At 37.5% G+C, this 20,872-nt stretch overlaps 1 protein-coding gene across 4 annotated transcripts in view; it reads left to right on the top strand.

Annotated features, from left to right (window-relative positions):
* AFF2 (AF4/FMR2 family member 2) overlaps nt 1-20,872 on the top strand; it is a 349,249-nt gene that overhangs the window by 86,906 nt on the left and 241,471 nt on the right. For all 4 annotated transcript variants that reach the window (XM_042807366.1, XM_042807365.1, XM_042807364.1 and 1 more), the window contains exons 2-3: nt 408-528; nt 7,769-8,659. In XM_042807366.1, the coding sequence (XP_042663300.1) occupies nt 408-528; nt 7,769-8,659 (1,012 nt within the window). The remainder of the gene's footprint in view (nt 1-407; nt 529-7,768; nt 8,660-20,872) is intronic.

The following is a 20,872-nucleotide window of genomic DNA, read 5'->3' as shown; positions in this document are numbered from 1 at the left end:
CGAAGTGCTTTCTTGACTTCACATTTGCTTTCTCTGCACAGTCACCTTTGTGGGCACACGTGTGTGCATTTGTGTGTGTGTGCACATGCACATGTGTTTTACAGACTATTCATACAAATGCATCAAAATGTATTTTTTTTCTTCGGCATAATGCTCTGTTAATTTGAAAAGAACATTTTTATCTGCTTTAATTTTAGAAGTACACTGACTGTCCTACTGTCCAATTTCACATAGTCTTATGATTCCAAGTTTGAATTTGGGAAAATTATTCAGTGGCTGCTTCTTTCTTTCAGAATTGTCCTCAGGATTGTTTCTGATGTTTTGCTGCTCTTATTGATAGTAATGAACATGCAACTAAATTATGGGGAAAACAATGAGTTGTCTTTTTTTGTCTTTCTGTTCTTTAGTCACTATGAGCAAGACCGGAGTGCACTTAAGCGGAAAGAATGGGAGAGAAGAAACCAGGAAGTCCAACAAGATGAAGATCTCTTTGCTTCAGGTTTCAACCTCTTTGGGGAACCCTACAAGGTAAATTACACTGTTATGCTTTATGTTTCCAGAATGTCTTGTACCTGAATGGATTTTACAAATAGAGCTTCTCACCACCTGTAAGAAATGAAAATATTGCATCTGCCTTGATACTTATACTCCTGAATACACTGATTACCCAAATCAGCTATATGGCAGCAGAACAAAATGAATTCCTTGCCCAGCATTGCATGGTGTCATTGACAGAATCAGGAGTTTTGGTTACCATCCAGCTCAAGATTTCTTCCTTTAAACACACAACAAAGTCCTGCAATAGAAGTATGTGCAGCTGATAATGTCTACAAGTGGGTTTGTACCTACAAAGCTAGCAGTTCTTAGTCCTTTTATTTTTAAGAAGAAAATATATCTGAGTTTTTAAAACCAATGTCCTCTCCATAGATAATGAGTCCATAAGCTTTCTTGTGCAATCATAATCCATCTGAAGAAGTCTTTTGGGAGACTGTCTGAATCTTTGGGGAGCATAACAAGGGTATGAAAGGGACTTATGACAAGTCTTATTCTCTCTAAGAAGCTTTGCTGCCTGGGATTTTCATCACCGAGGGATGTCCCCCTTTATGATTTCTGCTGCTTTGATTTTCAGTAAGATATTCCCTGAAGAATTCATCAGAATGTAAATTTCCATCTCTTTTCTCCTCCCAATCAGTGACATCCATTGAAAGGCCACCACTTCATCTTTCTATTTTACATTGTTAGCAGCTGTAGGGAGGATGAGGGTTCTTTGAAAAGCACCCGAAAAGGAGGAGGAAAGACTGGCATTATTATCAAATGGTGTGTAATAATTATAGAATGGGAGAGTGTGACAGATACACTTGACACCTAGCTGTATTTTGGTTCAGGCTGACTAAGGAGCAACAGGCCTCACATCCTTGGGGTGAACTTTCAAGCTGGAAAGCCCCTGGCTCATGCACAAAGAAGTGAAGGTGTCTTGAAAAGTATTTCGAAAGGTGGTTTTGAAACCCAAAAGTGCAAGATAACTGAAGTACAGAACAAGATATCAGAGCTAAAACAAAGACATCTCTCTTGTCTGTACTACTGACTAGCAGCCAACTACTTCACCCTATAAATATTACCATCAGGATGGGCTTAATTTGAGCTCTCCCTGAATTGCAGCTGGACTGCATTCCAGGTAACTCTCCTCTTGAGTTGGGACACCTCTCAAGGGTAAAGATTCCTTACCTGAGACTAAGACATCCTTATCCAAGGTGGAGAGATTCCTTGCCCATAACAGATTCTTGGTAAGTGACTGATAGCATGCTGAATTAACACTATGAAACATTACTAATCCATGTAGCTACTCAATATTATTGTGAATATTTTATGGATAATTCCATTAGACATAAACCGTTGACCAAATCAGAAACTAAGATTGGATCCAGCTGCACCTAGAATGCAGAGTTTAGAAAGAGGTTAGAAAGCAAGATGGTCTGCTCTGAACCTCATGACTCAGTGGGAGGGTCCTTCTTAGTTTTTGTGTCTCTGGTCTCTGTGTGAATCATTCTAACTTGCTTCTATTTTCTTTTGTGTGTTTCTTCCATGCCATAATTGATAAGGTGATCCTTGCCACCAAACTTATTGAACCTTGTCAAAACCACTGTTAAACAGTGTTAAATTCCTTCAAACTTATTGAACTATGTCAAATTATTATTTTACCTCAGTAAAACATATTGGTGCTTTTCTCTTTTGAGTGAGGTGCATTCCACTCATCTGTGACAGAGACTTAACCAAATAAGGGTTATGCACTAGGACAGTTTGTCTGTGGGGTCTTTCTATTTTGTTTTTATGAAAATCTAATGAATGTACTATTTCTGCATTGGACCGTATTTTAGCACCTTTATTTATGGGAATAATAACTTACTATGAACTGTTTTTGTTGAGACTTCCTGTGGGTCATGGAAACATTTTTGTTCATGTAAGTGGTCCTTTGGATTTCAGTAGGTAAACCAATATGCAAATCACTGCTGTGTCAGGAATGAAAAATACCCCTCCACACACCTCCCAATATGTATTGTACCATAAAAAATATAAAATATTATTTTATATCTGTTTAGTGTGCATATATTTGTACCAAGCATACATAGAGCATGGGTTTTTTTTCAAAAACTGGACAACTAAAAAGCAAAAAAAGTATCCTGGTGATTTTCCTGAACAATTTTTTTTTTTTTTAATTGCTTTTCACCTGCTTGGCAGAGAAGTTTCCGATCTGCAGGATTGAGAAAAGCATCATGTATTACTATCCTAAAAAAGCATTGTAATTGTAAATCGTGAAAGATAAAAATTAAGAGGAAATTGCATGCAAAAATGGTTACATCTGTCTTAAATTTGCAAAACAAAGAGAACCCAGACTGAATAGGAAAGCTAGGTCTTGCCTACATTATTACACTATGTATAAAAAAAAAAAAAAAAAAAAAAGAGGACAAAGTGATTGACTGGTATTTCCTTTGTAAATTCTGCATTGGTAAGAACCAGCCACAGTATAGTTTCCTAGGAACTAATAGAAGCTGGATCTAACTCTTAATGGTTGCATAGTGACTTGTAGTCTTAAGCAAGTATGAAACTAAATTCTGGATGTTGTTCATGTTTATTGTAAAATAAAATGAAGAGGCCATGAGGGGAGAACAAATGTGCTGCATGTTCAGTTCTAACTCCGTTTCCATTTTGAGATGAACAAATGTTTCTTTGTGGAGGAGACTCAAGACCTGGTGCACACAAGCTGCCCCCATCTTGTCTCTTCTGGTTGTTCTCAGTGGGAGCAGAACGAGATAAAACACTGCCCAGCAAAGTCAACTGTTGTGGCCTGTGATGGGTACAGGGTCTACATCCTCAACTGGTCTAGTTCTACTAATGAGCATCATCTTAAGGGATTGCTGGTACATTTCTGAAAGATCTGGAGGTGCAAGGTACAATGGAGACTACACTGACAAAGAGAAGGTTGGGAATATCAGGTCTCAGGAAGTAGAAAACGTCTTTTCTATTTCCAGACCTAGTGTCCTTACTTGTTTATCATTCCTTTTTCATTTCCTTCAACAGTAACCCAGAGAAGGGACTGTTAGAGTGGAGGATACCAGCACTGCTGTTTTGATATTTTAAAGACTGAAAAAACTGGCAGCTATTTTAAGATCATTCTGAAGTTGGGGATATTAAAACTTGGTGAAAGGAGCCCAGATTTTCTCATGGAGCTTACTGCCATTGTGCATCATGAAATGTGTGAAATATTTGCCACCATCTATCATCATTTTGCTCTAGCTGTTAGAGCATCTTTCTTTCTATCCCCCATCAAAATGTAGGTGATCATTATAGGTTTGGACAAGTGCATGTTTCTACACTGATTCTTTGTAGAATATATATGTATACACATACATGAAAAGAGATATTTATTTCTGTGGGTGTGTTAAAATATATTTGTACATGCTTATTAAGAGATAAAAGTGTTCTTTTGAAGCTCTGATGTCTCATGTAGGGAAACAACACCTTTGACAATGTGATGACATCTAGCATTAATTTGGGAAGGCTAGGCAGCGAGGGCTGTGTTGCCCTTTAATGCAAGTGGGTTGCAGGTCTTGCCTTCGAACTCTGGTGCAACCTGCTAATGCTTGATTTTGCAGGAGTGATCCGAGAAGAGCCTGCAGTGTTATGACAACAGACATTTGAAAAAGCAATGTCAGAGTTTTCCTGAGAGAAGCTGCAATTTTACTACTGAATTGTTGATACCTTTTAATGTTTTAGTAAAGATTTTGAGATGACTATTTTAGAGAAAACAGTAGGAGTATTTTTGTTACTTTTCAAAGGAATTGCCTCAGAAGAGTTCAACTTGAGAAAGAGAACCCAATGGGTAGCATTTCCACTGGGTAGCCTTTGGTGAATGTTAAATCATTTATCTTTTTCAGGTAAAGACCCTCCATGCTATTCAAGCTTAGCATAAAAAAGATCTCAGCTTCTAATCCATGGAGATTATTTTAACTATGAGGCATGAGAAAGTGAATGAATTATGAAACCTTAAGTTTCATACAAATTTTCACAAAACCCTTGTAAATTGGACCTATAAGTTTGAGTGCATTAGTTCTTTTCTTTGTAAAAGTATAATGCAATAGCTAGCTAGCAAATTAGTCTTCCAATGGGACTCTATTACAGATCTTTTTTGAAAGCAATAGAAGCAAATGTAGGAAGGTGTACATTTCCTAAATTAACAAGAGCCTAGAATGAGGGGAAGGATACTAGCCATGAGTCACAAACGAGACATATGATTTATGCCTTGGAATACTCAGAAAATGCTGCATTTCCTTGATAGTGGCAAAATTGTGATTCAACGTGCTGTTCAGAAAATAAGATGTACAGGGGTTTCCTTTAAGAAATCAGGCAATTATCCAGAATATGAAGGTAGAAATTGTCCCCAATCTGGAAGTAACAAAGAGCAACCAGAAATTATACTGGATTTTGTGTTTGTCTTGCTGGTATCCAGGCTTGTCAAGAACACTCTGCTTCTCATGAAAGCCCTGAATTTGTTGAGGAAATAAAATAAAAACAATGTTATGCTTTGTCTTAAATGCAGGTGGTACATTGCGCTACACATATGAACTCGTTCATGTTGCGATGCACAAGTCTGGTCTTAGCTGTGTGTGCTGTAGTTTTATTTAAGCACAAGCCAAATTACCACACACATTCACTATGGTTTTTGCTTTGCAGTCCAAAGGCCATTGAATAGAGTGATAATCCTTCCACTGACTTCAATAACTATTGGATATGAGCTTTAGTGCACTTAAAATATGCTAAGGATGTTTAAATTAATTTAATCTCCATGCTTTTCAGGAAATATATTTCTCATTAATTCTTCCAGTAAATTACAACAAATAATAATACCTAACATTTTTACAGTGTCTTTTATCCCCAGGATGTGAACATTCTGCATAAAACAGAGTTCGTATCAAGCAAAAATATACTTATCATAATGTGACATGTAAGAGAAAATAAGAGAATCTGATACCTCCAACACAGAAATGATTGAAAAGCTCTACATTCAAATTAAAATATCGATTCCCTCTGTGAGGATCTAGACAAGAGCCATTTAATGTGCTGTGATATTGAAGTGTTACAGTGGTGATATACTGTCATTACTTTTTTAAAAAAAAAAAAAAAAAAAAAACAACTTTTATTTTCTGGAAAGTAAGCTAAATGCACCCTGGAAGTGTAGCTGAACCAGAGGTGAAGGCTGGTGGTCAGGCTTTTTTCAATACTTGGTTGTTTCCCGTGTGCTATCCTGTAAGGAGTTAAAGTGTTTGGGGAAGAAGGAAACAGAACAAGTATGTAAGTGTTTAGACTTCGAATCATAATTCCTGCTGGGCCCTTAAGCACAATGGAATCTCCTTGTTTTAAATTTGGGGGTTGAACAGAGAGAGCCTGGTTTTGGCTGCTGCCCAAACAGCTCATTGTGCAACTCAGTTGAAGGAGACTGCTCATATACAAAGAGCTTATTCTTGGCTTAGCTAGAATATAATTTTTGCCACTAAAATGACCAACCTAGGGACTTAGTTAGTGAATAAAAGTGATTCGTGGTTCTCCACAACTGGGATTATTAACTGTGTCAGTTAGGAGCACTGGCAAAATGTATATAGATGAGAACAACACTGAACAGTTAATTTTTAAATCACTGACTCAGTGCAGTGATAATATATGTTATAATCCCTGAGAATGAGCAAAAGGAAATTTGCATTTATTATCTTCTTTTTCAACATTTTTTATGGCATGTTCAGTACTAAGTGGGGAGAAAAAATTCTTTCTGCAGTATTCCTCTCATTTCCCGACTAGTTCAGCAGTGGGTAATATAAGTAGATATTTCAGGAGAAATCCATGCATGGATTTTTTTCATCACTCAAACTGCTGCTTAATACTTGAGGCAAATGGGATCAGTAGCATGGCAGGATCCCTTGTCGAGGAATGAAGTGCAGCACTCTAACCAAGCACAAGCTCATAGTGCTGCCTTTCTCCATCTTTATGGTCTGATGTTAAGGCATCTTTGGACTGTGACACTACTTGCTGTATTTAGCGAAAAAAAGCCCTAAACCTAAGTAAAAGTATAGTTGGCTGTATCCTGAAGTAGCTTAGATACACTGCAACTTCATCATTTAATTCAAGACTGTAGAATTTAACTATCTGCTTGAGCAGAAACTATAGTTTTACTTTGTTTCTATCCTTTGAGTCTTGTAAAGTAATAAGCATGGGGAATAAAATATTTTAGTTCTTTACTGGTAATTTCAGTGGGACATAAGGTCAGTAAGAAGGCTGGTACTTTGGGTCTCTGTGGGGTGAGTAAGAACAGGAAAAGAGAGGAAATTAACTGCGTAATAATTATAGCTTCCAGCTTATTTGTTCAGCTTTTTACAAGTGAAAGGGAAAAAGAACCAAAAAAACCCCACATAATGCTTCAAAAGGAAGAGTGTCATAGCAGTGAGGCACAGATGAGTCAGTATTTATTGAATAATTACTGGCATTCAAAGAAAAGCACGATTCACAAATACAACCAGCCTGCAGACAATGGAAGAATCCCAAAACTTAATGTGGCAGTCATGTCTATGTTCTATAAGAAAATATTTTGGAATGATCTTTTACTTGAAGCTACTGTAGCATTTGAGTGGGTAGAAGCTTTTGCTTTTCTGAATTCAGATGGTAGATACCTCAGGTCAAACTGAACCCTCTATGGAAAAGTAATTGGAGTTACACTGGAGTGAATAGTTTGGTGCTATATGTTTGACAGACTACCCAGCTTCTATTTATGGAAGAAGTATGGATCAAGGGGCTGATAGAGCAATAACATAAATAAACTGCATGATTGCAATTCAAATGCTCAGTAGCCAGTAATTGCACGTTCATGTTTTGCACAATATGAAATGTACAAGCCTGACATCTCTGTCATAAAACCAGCTTATTTTGCTCCTAACATCCATAACTGATGCATTTTAAACACTTCTCTGAGAGCATATCTAAGAAAATGGGAAGCACCATACAAGTGTTACTCATGCAAGCCTGTTTCAAGAGATTCTTTGAACACAGTTATTGATAGGTTTTTCTTATATAACATATGCAAAATGTAATTGAAATTAAATTAAATGTCAGCATGACACCATTAAACAGCTAACATTTGCCATCTTCTAAGACAACTGTTCTGAGCAGTAACTTGTAATCAGGAATTTACTCAGTCTTTTCCTTTATTTATTTATTGATGTTTTAGACAAATAAAGGCGATGCCCTTGCAAACCGTGTCCAGAACACATTGGGAAATTATGATGAGATGAAGGACCTGTTAACCAACCATTCCAACCAGAGCCACCTTGTAGGAATCCCAAAGAATTCTGTCCCACAGACACCCATTGACAAAAATGAACAGAACTTTTTCCCAGAACCAAGAAACAGGATGATCCCATCTCATCAGATCAGTGGCCACTCATCGACATCAATGCCTCCACCTTCTTCATTGTCATCGAATTCCACTTTGCTACACAGTCACCAGAGCAGCAGGAAGTCGAGGACAGACTGGTCACGTGGTGGTCACAACTCTAGTGGGGCCCAGCCAAGCCAATCCAGTAGTCAGCAGAGTCGGACGAAGCATAGCTCTTCTCATGACCAGCCACAGGGCAGGTATGAAGACCTCTATAATTGTCAGAGTGAGCAACATAAAAGTGGAGGAACCGAGGAAGCAAATTCTATGGCAACATCTTCACATTCGAGGAGGCATACTCATTCAAAGTCAGCACCCGGAGAACATACTTACAAAGAAAACAGTCATTCGAAGTCACCCACAGAACTTGAGTTTGTAGGTCATGGTCCTGGATCTCCACTTCCTTCCACTTCTTTGTTATCTGCGAACAATGGTCTTTCGACCCAGAATTTCCCACCAGGACTTCACTGTAAAAACAGCATGGTCCAGCAAAAGCCTACAGCATATGTCAGGCCTATGGACGGTCAGGACCAGGTACCCAATGACTCACCTGAACTGAAACCTCCAGTAGAAATTGAGAATGGATATGGAAATCAGTCCTTTGGAACATTGCTGGAAGGAAAAGTGAACACACCTAGTTCAAAGAACAAAGTACCAAAGCTCAACATTCCTCCTGTTAGTGAAGTAAGTAGTTTAAAGTATCTTTTCTCTAGTACTCCTTGAGTATTCCATGCACTGAATATTTTTCTCTGGAAATATGCAATTCCATTTCCTGGAATTACAGTCTAAAGCATTCATTTTTTTCTAGAATGTGCATGACTACTTTTGGCAAAGTTTGTTATTATACTCCCAGTAGCAATATTTAGTGAAGTTTTTAAGGCACGGTTTGGAATACTAACACTGTTTGTTTCTGATTTAATATTAAAAGGCTAGATCTCTGTTGGGTGCAATATATTTATAGTATATTTATACCAGCTAGAATTCTGGACAGAGAACTCTAATATCTCAGTTCATCTGCAGTTTTCACTCTTGCATTTTGAGTTAGGATCTAGTTTGATAATGGCAGTGTTCAAATTTCAGTGATACCAAATGCTTCTACCAGTGAGAAGTTTATTTGCAGAGTTTGCTAAATTCCTATTGCTTTTAATGAAATTAATGTGGCTTAAGTTCTGAGTAATGCTTATGAAAATGTGTCCCATTAAAGCTTTTATGCATTCTGAAGAGCTCTTAATATTGGGATTCAGTCCCAATCTCTGCTACCAGCAGTTTAAGCTGTTTAATTTTGTATTGCTGGTCAGTACAGCAGTCCTGTGAGGAACATTTTAGCTGGTTCATATTCATGTCCATTCCAAGCACAGATGTATTATAAGGATACCAATTGAACTATTTATACTCTGTATACTTTTTCTCTTACTTTGAGTTTCTCTAAAGCAGTAACCTTTGCAAGGTAGGTTTATAGTGTACGTATGAGCAGAATTGCAATATTGTTTTTTCATACCTTTCTGTTTCCCCCAAATATTTCCCTGCTTGGTAATATTTTTATACTAGGAATGAGGAGCAAATGCATTCTTAAACCACTTTATTGCAAAAGGTCAGCTTTTCTATTGGAATAATTGTTTCAAGCCAATAATTTGTTTGACTATTTAAAAACTTGATGTTATTTATTAACATTCCAGGCAGCAACAAAGACTGATGTGTTTTGCAGTAGAGCTTGGAATAATTTTCTGGGAACTGCATCTGAAAACAGTAAAAGGCCTATTTATATCAAGTGGAAGCTGAGGGTTGCTTGCAGATGGTGTTTTATTAGAAAATGTATTTGTTAATAAACGTAGCTTTGTACAAGATTACTTTACAGATGTTTCTGTTTATTTTTACCTTAGGTTAAAAATCTGCTGATGTAGATGGCTTCATAGTCTATTGCGATTTGTCGCTAGCATTGTTTGGCAAGTAAATAATTGCATGCAAAGGAAATAATGATGTTGCAAAAGCAAATACATTTTTTTCACTTTTGCCATCTATTAGCTCTATGAGTCAATGGAGGCACTTTAAAGTGCAGCATTAATACAAAGTATTTTTGGAAATAGAATGTACCTTTCGCAATTTGTATCAACTATTAAGAATGCATTTTTTCTTTCTTTAATTTTTGAGTGAAATCCTGGCACTGTTGAAATCAATTGAATTGTTAGTAATGTTTTTTGGGCACAGAATTTCACCCACAGTCTTTCTGCGTAGCTCTAAGAACCTCTGATGTGAACGGTTGTTTTTGGAAAGATTCCTAGTCACACAGATAAAAAATTACATTGTGAATTTGTTGCTATAGCTGCTTCAGTTTATATCCTGTGTAGTGAAAAGTATAGGTGTATAATTAATTTAATTTATGTTCAGATAAATGGTAAACTCTAGGCGCTTTAGGAGTGAATGCAGATAATAATCTTTAAACAGTCTGCATTATAATAGCGAACAATAATTTCAAGAGGGAAAGAAAACCCAAAGCGGTGTTAAGGTGACGAATAACTCTGCTTTCTGATACAGAACATATGACAATAGCCAGACTGATGGATCTTTTACAGACAAATCTCCTCCTGAGTTTGGAGGGTTGGATTTTTTTTTTTTTGCCTGTGTCAGGACTGTGAACTTTGGCCCTCTGTGTTTTTCCACAGATGTGTATCCTGAATTTGATTTACCCTGCGTTCAGCAATAAAACTCTTTCCAATCCAACATTATAGATAACTGGTTTAGTTTAAACTTAATCAGAACTGACAGTGCGCACCTGTGAAACCCATAACCTTTTCAGAATGACTGCAGTGAGTGGCTCTGTTGTAATCTTTATACAATTGATGTGGAGGCTTATGATCCTTCGGTGGTGCTTATCAATTTATGAACCTTCCCTAGCCACCTCGAGCCGTAGTGATCTGCTTGAAACAATTTTGCTTCTCCTCCACAGGTTTTCATCCTAACACTATTCCAGGTGGTAGTGGTGATCTTCAGACTAGCAATAGGAGAGTTACTTTTTGGGGGGGAATTTCTCCATAATTTGTTCTGTGCCTCTCCTCTGTCTTTGAGCCTATCTATTCAAGTTGCTGAGTGTTCGCATAGCGATTACACACCAAACATTTTTCAGTAATTTTTCTCCAAATTTTGCATGCTCTTTAGATGAGGAATTCTGTGAAGAAATAAAATCCCTAGGTGATGGTCCTGCAGCAATGGCATCTATTAAAATGTGCAAAGTTGGAAAAGTTTTTGCTATCTTAATGAGCGGGAAGGGAATAAGTAACCAAATATTTGAACAAGCAGATTTAAAAGATGAGTTCAGACTGATGTGGAAGTATGGTCTCATTTATCATGGCTTAATGGAATAGGATGTTTAGTGCCCTGGAAGCCTTCTGCCAAGTGTAAGGAAGTGATCAATTTTATAACATAATTTGTGTCACTTGAGGTGTTGCTCTAAGAATCTTTGCTCATTCAGTGGGCCCAATTCTGCCCTCAGAGATGCCCATCCATCTTTCAGCTTCTCTGGAGTGGACAACATTGTTAATGCCTTGCTGCTGGCATGTCTCCACTGTGCAATGGATTGTGGTTTAGTGATTTCTGAGCTTGTAGAGATTCATGGTGAGTTCACACAGATTTACCAGACTGGACCAGGATACAGTGTTTACGGCACTTCCGCACCCATGGACTAATCTTTGTCTCTCAGTGGATGCTGTTCTGTGATTTCCAGACCTTGACTCACCCACACAGAGCTAGTTCAGACCTGTCTGCACCATGTGTGGCCATTTCTGCTAGAAAAGTAGGTACAACAGAAACTCTGCAGACTTTTAGTTATGTTCTGTAAGGATTTCTTTATGATTTTGTGGTCCCTTTGATTTCATTTACATTTCTCCTTTGTTTTACTTATCAGTATTTTTTTCTAAGGGTGAAGGTAAAAAATTTTATGGTTTGGTGCCTTGAGCAAAACAGGCCATTTTGTAACTTCAGGGGGACGTTCAGAAATGCACCCGGTATCATGACATAGAATTGGTAAAAATGGCTTTGGAGCTAAAACTGATAGAAACCTTGATAGAGGGCCTCAAGCTGTAAACATTATTTCCTGTTCCTGTCTTAACTCTCATCTCTTTCATCTGTACTTACATACATACTTACATACATATGCATATTAATTTTGAGCTTGCATTTAACATTTGGTAAATTGTGGCAAGTGTAGGACATCACAAAGAGCTTTTGTATTATGTAGAATTCCACCTACTTAAATTGTATGATTGCAAATGATTGTTACTTACCACTCAAAGAGAACTGCATAGTTAAATCCCATGCATTTCTTTAAAAAAGTAGAGGTTAGAGACCACAATAACAGCTGATCTTCTCTCTGCTGCATTAAAATCCAGAATCTTGATACATGTATGTATATTTAAACCTCTAGGAATCAAGTGCTTACAAATTATTTCAAATCGACTAACTCAGCAAGAGATAGCCCATACTTTTCAGATGGGGTTTGAACACAAATTACTGAGAGTACTGAGTAAAGTAAAGGGTTTTAAGGTCTTTGGGAACATCAGAAGATGAGTTCCTGGAAAATCCTATGCACAGTTGTCCAGAACAGTGCATGGATTTCCAATAAATGTTTAGGGACAGGAAATCAAGGACAATTGAGGTGTTTGATTCTCGAGGCAAAGTTTTTAAATCCCGCTGCAAAATTGGCCTCATATTCCTACAAAGTAGCAAATGCTCATGTACCAAAATTTTACAAAAATACAAAGCTAGGAACAAATCCAAAAGGCCTACAACATCTATGTCACCACCCACTTAAGTAGTAAAAAATGGAGAAGTTTTATTTTCACTTTACTTCTAGGAAAATATTTTGACGGCTTCAGTTTATTGCAAAGTGATAAGCTTCTGTTATGTGTTTCAAATCATTCTGTTATCACTGCATGTATTGATTAGCTTAGTACTTTCTGAGCTACCTATAAAAAAACTGCTCTCTTTATGCATTAAAGAGCAAGAAAAATTGACAGGTAGATAACCATATTGATTGAACCTAAATACTAAATGCAAGAGGCTTATATATGACTTATAAAACTCTTTATAGGAACCAAAGCCAGTTTGTTGTTTTTTTTTTTTTTTTTTTTTAATTAAATGGAAAGTAGATGTCTTTAACTACCCCCCACACCTTTTTCATATACATGCTACTTTAGTTTCCAACTATGATACATTACCATAGTTGTGGGGAAATCACTTTTTTCAGGTTCAAGCTTTAGCTGTCCCCCAGACTTTGAGCTCTGAAGAATGGACTGAATCACGCATTAAGCTGAAATCCCTTTGCTTGGTTCATATTTCAAAAGTCTGAGGCCAAAAACAAACCCAAAGAACAGTATTTCTTGAAGTATTACAGGTTACAACCATATGTTTTTCATTTGTAAATACTGTGAGAAGTAATGTTCTTGTGATACTTCTAAATGAAGACCATATGACACCACTCAACTGAAGACCCCTTATTGTGGCCTTTCTAAGGCTACTGTCCGCTTGCTTGGACAATTGCTAGCAAAGCTATTTCACAGGGATAGCAAGAGGACAGCTTACCTACTTTAAATCAAACATAAATAAGCATATTTAGGGCCTGATTTTGAACAACTGTGACCAATGGGAATGTTGCATTTCACATCAGACTGCAGAACAGGGTGCTTTAAGTCAGTTGAATAGATGTAGTGAAAAGAACTGACCATGTATATTTGATTTGGGGAAGGAAGGGCTAGATAGCTTGTTTTCCACTGTGCATTTGTTAGTGTGTTTTTGGTTTTGTTTTTTAAGCTACTCTTAATATTTTCTTGCTGGGAGGAAGGAAAAAAAATCTCAGTGAAATTAGAGAACCTCTATTTGTGAAGAGTCAGTCTCATGGTGTCTTGAAAAGTGATTTTATTTTTTTAACCTTTTTTAAATTCCTGGTGCCAAAGTAACTGCTTGTAAATGGCTTGTTATTGGTCCAAGTCAAGTGTAAGACATACTGTTGTTCAAACGGTGTCATATGAAAAGTCACAAAGTAAGATGACCTCAAAGTCTTTGAGGAGAGCAGTAGTAGAATTTGTTTTGCTTGAGCAAAGATGTGGAGGCATCATTTAACAGCTGCAGGGGGACTGTAGGGTTTATTTGTAACTGTGCCAATAGATTTGGTGTGTGACTATGGGACAGTCACTTTGGTACTTTTCAAAGTCGTCATAGCCAGTTTAATTTGTAGAGGCCTTTTAATCAAACAGAAGGCAGAAGTCTCTATCAGTTCTGTTTCTCATTTTGATGAGTGGTCCTCAGTGCTTTAGTGCATCTGACTAGGAAAAGGGGTTATAATATTCACTCTTCACCCATAGAGGATTATTGTTCAGATATCTGATGTAAACACATTATTATGGCTGTTTTTCCATAACCAAAACTGCCTCACATTAATGTAAGGAAAACATCACAAGCCATGTTGTGATATCTTCACATTGACCAGTAATGAACTTTTTGAATAATAACCAGGAGCTGGTAGAGCTAATTTTTCATCATCTTGTTTCCACCCACCTGGCATGCAAATGAATAAGGAAGGATGCTCTTGAATCTTGATAGTTTGCTCAGCTGTCAGCTAACAAGGATGTTCTTCTAGAACCAGTCTAGCAGGTGTAACCAAGTTGGAGCCTTTGCAATATTTGTTGGAACAAATGACCTGCTTTAATAAATATATTCTATGTGAACTGTAAAACAAAAAATACTCACGTAAGAAAAGATAAGAAAATGCCATTTTCAGGTATTTTAATTTTTTATGATGTGTATTTTTGCTCTGGGCTATGGTCAGCCCTTGGGTGAACAGCATGCATGCTGCTTGCTGAGAACACAATTGGCAGCTATTTGGGTATCAGCGTTTGGCCTTCTGTGCTAGAATGAATGACCATTTGTAAACTTTACCATCAGCTATGTTAAATATTATTTTATATGATGCAAATCTTTAAAGTAACACACAGCTAGTTTGAAAGAACCTACCTACATATTCACTGCGCTTTCCTGTTATAACTTTCAGGTATTTTTTCTACAAATTCTTCTGTTCTTTTCTTTGTAGAAAGCACAGGAATTACAGTTTTAAATAGCCTGAGAACATAGAAGTCACGTGTTTTCTATCAGAGACAAGAGAGTATGCGCACAGTTTTGCATGGACAATGACAGCTGTTATGAATCATTGCTGGGACTGAACCTGGGGCTTCTCAGAACAGCCTTTGCTACTTGAACAAGAGCAGGGACTCTTGCTACTAGCTATAATTGACTTTCTCCTGGGCCAGTAATTTAGTGAATATGATGAAAACATTACATGCAACACACACCTGTTAAATGTATGAAAAGCAGCATAAAGAAAATACAAAAAAATCAGTGGGCGTAAATGTAGACCAAGAGAAGAAAATTCTAATCCTGATGAAAATGGTAGTCAAGTTGAACATTAGACTTTGCTTTATCTGGTAGATATAGATCAGTAAGAAACATGCTGGAATGCTCTCTTGCAAATGCCAGGAATCTGGGCAGCTGAATGGTGCAAAAAGTGTGATTAGATATTGTAGAGGTAATAGGAAACCAAACACAAGCCACTGTTCAGATGCTGTCTTAGCAGTTGAGATTGAAATACAGCTGGCGAAAGGTAAAGGAGGAGGGATACCGTCAAGCCGTGTGAAGATTTACAAAGAATATTGCAACAAGTAAAATAACGCCTAGGGAAAGAATAAGAAGAAAAAGTTACTTATCCAACAGAGGTGTGGTAGTTATGAAGGAGATTTAGGTGTGATCTGAACATACAGTGAACCTTTACTTCAGCTTTCCATAGAACATGCTAACCATGAATCAGAGGATGGACCGTAGAAGTGAGGACAGGGAAACTGGACTCACCATAGGGGAAAGAGGAACTACAGTACTCAGGTCTGGTCGGCTTTCTGGTGGGAATCTCAAGGGCAGAGGTGCTTAACTATTCTTAAGCTCATCAAACTCCGTCTTGTGAAACAGTGTATGTGATATGCAAACAATTAATCCATGCTCCAGAAGGCAGCTGTCTCCTGCTCTTGTGTTGTTGCATTTTTACATGTGTAAGGTGCTTGCTTGCATGCATACTTCTGGGTGTTTTGTATGGTTAGTTCATTGACATGCAGAATTATACTCAAATTTTAAAGCATACAAATACCATCTGAACCATATTTATAACATACCTTCAAACTGTGAAAATCAGAGGAGGGTCTTATATGAGCATTTCTGGCTTTATGGCCAGAGCTACCCCACTGTAAGATAGTAGTCTCTGATTCAAGTATGGAAAATCATTTAGGAGCTGCAAGTGAAAACATCATATGGGAATACTTTAATAAAAAAAAAAAAAAAAAAAAAAAAAAAAAGAGTGAAAGAAAGTTGAACATATAACTTGGCAACTCTCCATGAACTGCAGATATAGGTTAAAGTTATTTAGTTGGCAGGCGATTGCTAGTGTATTAGCAATGTTGGGGGGGGGAAATCTAATTTCTGTATTTTGGCCTGTGCAGTAAAGAAATTCCTCCCACATAAATATGTTCATTTCACCTTCTGGGAAGTAAAGGAAGGAAACTGTAGCTGCAGTCTGTTATTTAATCTTCCTGAAATTAGCATTTGGTGCTCAGGAAGATTGAAAGATTTAATGCCAATGCCTTCCTCAAAAGAAAGAAATGACACACCACATATGTTTTAGCACTGGTTAGGCTGTTAAATGGAATTAATCAAAATCCATGTTAAAATATTTCCATGTGTTAATTAGCAATGGTTTGGAACATTAAAATACATATTGGCTTGGGAATAAATTAGTGAAGAAATATCAGATTGAGTTTGTGGGCTTTTAATTGCAACATGCTATACTGTGTGTTTGAGAAAGGTAAATGTAAATACACTCATATGAAATGCTATGGCAATGTGCATTTAAAAATTGTGTAATAAAACAGCCTAAACCAGGTTTTCTTTATGGCAGAGAGAGTGATACCATTTCCTATTTTAAAAGAAACATTAAATCGTTCCCTCGTATAATAAAGTAAGAGAAAAACAGTTTAAAAATTCTGAGAGTTTCATCTCAGGCCAAAGGAAGTTTTAAAAATTTTTCCTTTGAAAATCATGATGATGTAGCAAGTACCAACACCAGGTCTCCTGTTGTGAGTAGAAGAATTCACTTTTGCCTTTCTATTTCTGCTGGGTCACTGCAAAGTTTGTTTCCCATTCCCTCGTGCTGAGTCTTGAGAACCGCACAATAGCATAAATTTAGTTAAGTATGTAAATTAGACTGAACAAATGGGTATATTAATACTCTTAAATTAGTGCACACAAGGGAGGTAGAGATATAATGGTAGCATTATAGATACTTAACTCCTAACTGAGGATAGAGGCCAAGGTTGGCCCACAGCGTAGGGAGGACCCATTTCTCTTCCCAGGAAGGGAATGACCATTCTTTTCCATGACAAAAGAATATGTGGAAACCACCTCCAAGAGGTTTCCTGAAGTTGCATCCCAGGGTTGATCTCCCATGATCACATTGGTGGGGATGATTTTGTGTACATCCAGTGCGGGGAACTTAAAGAAGGTAGGTGTTGTTTTTATTTTTTATTGTGGTTGCTGTTCAAGTAGCCATTTGTAAAATAACACTGATGTGTAAAGAAAAGGTTTGGGGAGCAGAGGGAGGAAGAGGCAAGGTAAGTACAGATTCAGTCACTTTCCATACTAATAAGCCTGTTTTGGCTTGGATTTGCAAAGATCTCTGAGAGGAGTCAGTGATCATAGGTGTAAGCCTCAATCCCCATTAATACTGCCAATTAATACTGCCAGTCTAAACATATTTCAGTTAATTCATTCTGCTTTCCCTAGCACTCTTCCTCAGAATAATTTCCCATTGTTATATCCCCCAGATGTGTAAACTCGTTGGGTTATATTTCACTGAGCTGCAAGCTGTGACACTTAAATCCACAAGACAAGCTGGCAATTACTTCTGCAGTTTGTAAATATCCAGGCACCCATTTACATTTGCCAGTATTTTAAATATAAACATTGAGGTAATTCTTTCTTAAATATGTTAAAACACTGACATGTACCATTTCCAAACTTAGAAAACAATAAAGATCCTCAGGTCACTTGGAAAAAAATATCTAATTCCTACTAGCACATGCTAGTGACACTTGAATATGCTTAATTTTGAACCTATCTTTACATCCAGGAGTAGCTTTCTTAAGAAGCTTCCTTATGAAGTACAGCTTCACGGTATATTTTGCGTTGGGAAGAAAGAGAGGTTGTAACATTTTCCCTTCCCACCAACACATGCAGTTACACATTGACATGAAATATGGCACAAATTTAGCTTGGGAAATATTAAAAAGAGTGATTTTTATTCAAAGCAATTATCCTAGCAACCACATCATTTGCTGCACAATACCATGATCACAAAGGTTGCTATTTAACATGGTTTCATGTGAGGACCACGCACTGTGGTGTCATGGACCACAAATGGTTTGCAGATCCAAGTTTGGAAATCAGGGAATTAGGGTTTTGCCAGTGCTTTTGAAAACAAAACTTTACCATTAAATTTTCCTGAGGTCTGTGGAGTCACAAAAAGCCAGTGAAGGGATATGCACTGTCTGTGCCAATGGCTGACATTTTTTCATTGTCATAAATTATTTCTCCCACCACCAGACAGAAAATGAGTGTGCAGAGTGGAATGGAGGCGGGGCTGCATTTAGGAAGTTTCTGCTTGTGTATTAAAAGACATACATTTAAATCCCACTCAATTTGTACTTACAACTTCTATTGCTTTTCCCCCTATGTAGTGATAAACTAGTTCTTGCCAGTTCCTTAAAACATAAAATACTCAATTCACTGTGCTCCGGATAAGCAAAATAAACCAGACTGAGGAGCAGACCCTTCTCTAAGGGGTGTAGAGATGATTGTAAAATACAGCCAGGTTAGTCCTGGTTTACCCTTTGATATTGACATTGCTGTGCGAGTAATCCCACTAATTCCACAAGAGGACTACAGCTTTCTGATTTTGAATAGAAGAAGCATAAATTGGGCCCTAAATGATCAGTCTGAATAGGACTCATTTAGGACTAGCAGCAAGAGTAGGATGTAACAGGGATATAGAGAATTATTGCTCTTCAGAGGAGAAGAAAAATTAAAATTTGCAAATGCTGTTTTTGTAAACACATTTTATTAAGATGTAACTGCACCTGCATTTCATCAAGAAAATTGTTTGCTGCAGTTTTTAATATACTTTGATATATTGAATATATTTGATTTATTTTGATAATCATGTTTTTTCTGCTTTTATTAGTTTTCTACATACTTTAAGTCCCTAATCCCAGGTATCGGATCTTGTGAGGGATGATCTGCTTACTTATAATTCTCATCCTACTTTTTCAGAATAAGTTTTAGCTATAATGAAGACTTCAGATAAACACCCAGATTTCAGATGTTTAGCTAAATCTGGAATATCATATTACTATTGACTTGCTTGTTTACAAGATCCAGGTGCTAGAAAGAGAAAGGGGGCATTTCTGTTAGCATTTTAGTTTATCTTAGGAGCACGCTTTGGAAACAAATCCGATCTTCCCCAGTTGCTGCTCTTTGGTTCATTGGGGAGTGGTCTCAGAATACATGAACTAAATTTCTTTAGGTTGAAAGGAAAACAAGAGAAGCTCTGCAGGGATGCCCGTAACATGCTCCAGATGCTCTCTGGTGCTCAGAAGTCAGAGTAGTTCCACACAGCCCCTTCTCTCACCTCCTTTCCCCCAAGACACAGACACTGTGTTCACTGGCTTCTTGGCACCAACTCATTCTCTCCACAGATCTACTCTTATTGTGCTGCGCTTCTTATTAATGTAGATGCAGCTTTATTCTCTGGCACTGGGACAGGAAGTGACCTGGGATAAAATTAACTGTCATGGTGTTATGGAAAGGATGACTGACTTCTATAGCTTGCCCGTAAGACCTGTAAACACCTATATGAGCAGGTGACAAGAATGGAGAAGACTGCCTTCTCTTCACCACAGGCTTCACCTCTACAGGGACAGCCTAAGTCAAGCTCTTTGAGAAGGGAAATCTATAAGTGATGGAGGCAACTTCCATAGCTAAGCACATTAAAAGGCAGCTGATTTTTACAGCCTAGCGTGGGAGATTTTCCATAACAAATCTTGCATGTGGTTTCAGAAGTGGGAGCCCAGAACAATTCTCCATGTTCTTGGCTGCTTCAGTCATTTTGATTTCTAGGGTGAGGCACATGTCAGGTCACTGAAGGACAGAAGGGAACAGAGGCATGAACAGAGAGAGGGATTTCCCCTTTCATTAGCCACAATAAATATGTTTGTTCAAGAACAAACAGCTGGAATAAGATGATGTACAGTTCTGATGCTAAAGAAAAGGCTATTTGTGTCAAATACATAAGAAATACTGTTCACAGATAAAGCATTGTAAGGACTGTCCTTTAACAAGGCCAAGTTTACTTGGGATCCTGACTATGTAAAGACCCTATGTTTCATTCTTTTTCCCATTAGCTAACATGGAGCATTGCTTGGTGTGTAAAGATGTGATTACAGTGAGTTGGGCTTTAAATTATTTCAGTATAGTGCTTTACTGCAAGCTGCCTTGGACTTTGGTGCTGTCAGAAATCCTTATTGAGCAGGATTTCCAGGTTTAAAGTCAACAGCCAGAGGCAGAAAGAAGAGATGCTATCTTTGTGGCATGCCCTTAATAAAAAGTTTGCTTGAACATAACTCCCTTATGATAGCAAACCTGTGTATGATGGTGAGAGGTATTTACTTGGCATTCTCCAGGATTACCTGTGGTACTTGGTTGTAATGGTGGAGAGAGAGAAGTCCAGAGACAGAACAAGCCTGTGGCAGTGGAGCA

The sequence above is a fragment of the Tyto alba genome, unplaced genomic scaffold, assembly GCF_018691265.1.
Source record: "Tyto alba isolate M040663 unplaced genomic scaffold, T.alba_DEE_v4.0 Super-Scaffold_5, whole genome shotgun sequence".
Classification (NCBI taxonomy): Eukaryota; Metazoa; Chordata; class Aves; order Strigiformes; family Tytonidae; genus Tyto; species Tyto alba.
The sequence above is the reverse complement of the archived record's forward strand: the minus strand, read 5'-3'. Positions and strand labels throughout refer to the sequence as shown.